The 3,188-nt window shown below is 42.1% G+C and overlaps 1 protein-coding gene across 1 annotated transcript; it reads left to right on the top strand.

Moving 5' to 3' along the window:
* The first annotated feature begins 257 nt into the window (after positions 1 to 257).
* Positions 258 to 1,367, top strand: LOC135476501 (delta-type opioid receptor-like). The gene has a single exon (XM_064756537.1). The coding sequence runs from the start codon at positions 258 to 260 to the stop codon at positions 1,365 to 1,367; it is 1,110 nt and encodes a 369-aa protein (XP_064612607.1).
* Positions 1,368 to 3,188: the final 1,821 nt, after the last annotated feature.

Here is a 3,188-nt window from a genome sequence, read left to right as displayed (position 1 = left end):
GCCGTACCAGCAACCTATGGATGGCCGTTGATTTCTTCCCTTGTTCTGCCCGGTTTCGGCCCATCACAATGCTGTCCGCCGTCGTATAAGTGAAATATTCCTGAGTACGGTGTAAAACACCTAAATAAATCTTCATGGCTGGACGCATACTAACTCCTCATTGTCGTCTTACTTTCTTTCACAATTCCTGTTCATGGATTAAAATATTTCAATGAATTTCTTGCTTTGTTTCTTCCTTTAGGTAAATCACCAGAAAGATGTGCAACTTGATCTCGAATTTTACAGGAGCACCCGACATCGATGATCTGCAGACGACCCCTGTGGACGGTCTAACCGGATGTCAAGAAGCCAATACCACCACGCAGGCCCCAGTCACAATGTGGCCACAAAGACCCCTGTCGGCATATCCGGAGTACAAAGCGTCGCAGATTATTTACGACTATAACTTATGGATATTCTGGGCCGTGGGTTTGCTGGGGAATGTCGCCGCACTGTTAACCATTACTAGGATGAAACCTTTCTCCTCCGTGCTCGTCTACATTGGCTGCCTGGCCGTGTCTGACATAATCTATCTCACCGTGAAGCTAGTTTACGAGCAAATGCGCAACAAACTCAAGTATCTGGGAACGTTCGGCTGTGGACCCCTTCTCTTCTGTCTTCACTGGACCGGAAAAACCTCACACTGGATCATCCTCTTCATGACTGTCGACAGGCTTATCGCCATATGCTTTCCCTTCAAAGTCTCTGCGGTGTCCACCAAGAAGAACGTCACTCTGGCAATGATCTCTTTGGCGCTGTTCCAAGCCGGCGTCAACTGCCATTATTTCTTCTCCAACCAGGAGACGTTTCGCGGCGGAGGCATCACTTGCACAACCAAACCGGAGTTCAAAGACTTCCGAACGAAGACTGTCTGGGTGTTCTTCACGTTGTCATCCATCATACCGTGTGGAGGCGTTTTGCTGATGAATCTCGTGATGGGGGCCATAATGATACACACGTCGAGAACAACGGCGAAGCTAACAGAGGACGAAAAGATGACGGGAGTGTCGAGACAAACCCGTAAGGTGACGCTGATGTTGATGACGGTGTCGGTGGCATTCCTCGTGCTTGTGACTCCTGGACCGGTGTTTTATCTGTACCTCACCTATTGGAACTACCGTGCCAGCACCGAGCAGACCGCACTCTACTACTTATTGCGAGAAACCGTCAACGCGTTCATCAACGCTGATCATGCCATCAACTTCTTTCTCTATTTTCTCAGTGGGACGAAATTCCGAACGAGTTTCTTGGCCATTTTTAGAGGCAGCGGAAAGAAATCGCAGGTGTCACGTTCCACCGTGTTAACGTCATCAAACACAGCCAGGTAATTCCTACCCCTACTTTTTACACATTTCCTGCATTTCTAAATCAGTTACAAAGCGACATTTTTTAGGATCCACGAACTTATTCTACACCTTTTTACATGATATTTTGCAAGGTCTCTCCAGATGAAAGAGAAAATTATCCCATCGACAGTAAGCGACTATTCTACAAACGTGGGGGAATATATCCGTTCGTATTCATAATAGTTCTCGAAATTATCTCAGAATTAATGTGAACAAATAAGGAATAGAGTCAAGTAAGTTCGTGAGAATCGTGAAACCGCACAAAAGCAGTGCGGCCATTTTGCATAGATGTGGGTGAAGCTTGCTTGAGGTATATTTCGAAATAAAAAATTATGCATTTACCTATGTCAGTCAGTTCCCTTACAGCTAATAGATTAAATCTGGACTAAAGCGATCTTCTGTGAAAGTGTCCCAGTTAGTGATAAATATTAGGTGGTCACGATACCGCCAGGCGCTTAAGGTGTAACAGACGTCGCCCAGGCCGACTAAGACCCTGAATTTTCTATAGTTTTACCATGACCGATTACAGAATCGAAGTGCCCGTTGCAATGAAGAAATACGTTTTCTATTTGTTCATTTGATTGTTGTTTAATGCCAGACTCCAAAAACTTTCACTTAACGATATTATTTATGTTAACTAGTCTTGAGTGGTTTGGTTAATCATGAACCCTTGGGCACGTTACTGACGAACTTTCCAAAAAGTGACGTCCAGACTTGAACGTGATATTGGTGGTGGTAATATTGGTGGTGGTAATATTGGTGGTAGTAATATTGGTGGTGGTAATATTGGTTGTGGTAATATTGGTGGTGGTAATGTTGGATGTGGTAATATTGGTTGTGGTAAGATTGGTACAGGTTTTCAAAACATTAACTTTGACTATATACTAACGGAGCCAATTTGGGCGCTTGTCTATTCATCTAAATGAGTTATTGTGAATTATTCACTTATCTGTACCACGGTATACAGTCATACAGTGTTGACAGAATAAAAAAATCGACAGGTCTTTTATAATGACAATAAGAGATTTGCCAAAGCCCACCGTTTGCCATTCTAACACTCCTGCGGCACAGCCCCTTTTGTCGCACACCTCTCTGTAATTTTCTAATATTCCGTTCAGCCCATCACAAAAAGACTGGCTGCTGTACGAAATAACATGCAAATACTTGCATTTGAATTTTACGCTTTATTATTTCCTCATTTCTTTTCATCTTCGTGTGAATGGATTGTCAAGGACTTTTATTTCATAATGCTAGTCAGTTAATTACATCTGTTAAGTGAGTGCATAGATGACGTCTAGTGCTAAAAGCTAAAAAGCTCTCGAGTTGTGGAGAGTAAAATTAAGCCAATGGCTCAGGCGAAACATAGTGGCGAAAGTTTAAAGAAGGTGTTTTATTGATTCACACGTTAAAAGGCAGAAGGGAACAGCTTACAGATTGTCATTCTGTTTGTAATTGACTAACAGGTACATTGACGCTTTTATTAGAAAATAACGACAGCGTGACTGTCATATAGCTAACAACAGTGTATCATTCATTTTTATTGTGATTGAAGTTGGTAAATAAAGTGTCCAGACAACATTTAATGAACAAATAAAAATATATAAAAAAAACCCCTAAGAGCTGACTGTACTTCTATACGTTTACAGGATTAATTGTAAATCCAAAGTGCCATCATGCAAGCACGAGATTGCGCACTTGGATCCACTCCCAAGTAAATGAAGAAATTCTAACGTGTCGTTTTGAAATGCACCAGGAAGATTATATCAGTAAGAACATGCAATGGAATCATTCATTTCCTTAATG

The sequence above is a fragment of the Liolophura sinensis genome, chromosome 10 (genome assembly GCF_032854445.1).
Source record: "Liolophura sinensis isolate JHLJ2023 chromosome 10, CUHK_Ljap_v2, whole genome shotgun sequence".
In the NCBI taxonomy this organism is placed as follows: domain Eukaryota; kingdom Metazoa; phylum Mollusca; class Polyplacophora; order Chitonida; family Chitonidae; genus Liolophura; species Liolophura sinensis.
The sequence above is the reverse complement of the archived record's forward strand: the minus strand, read 5'-3'. Positions and strand labels throughout refer to the sequence as shown.

Coding starts and splice junctions, on each gene's coding strand:
- LOC135476501 (XM_064756537.1), top strand. CDS start 258: ATGTGCAACTTGATCTCGAATTTTACAGGAGCACCCGACATCGATGAT.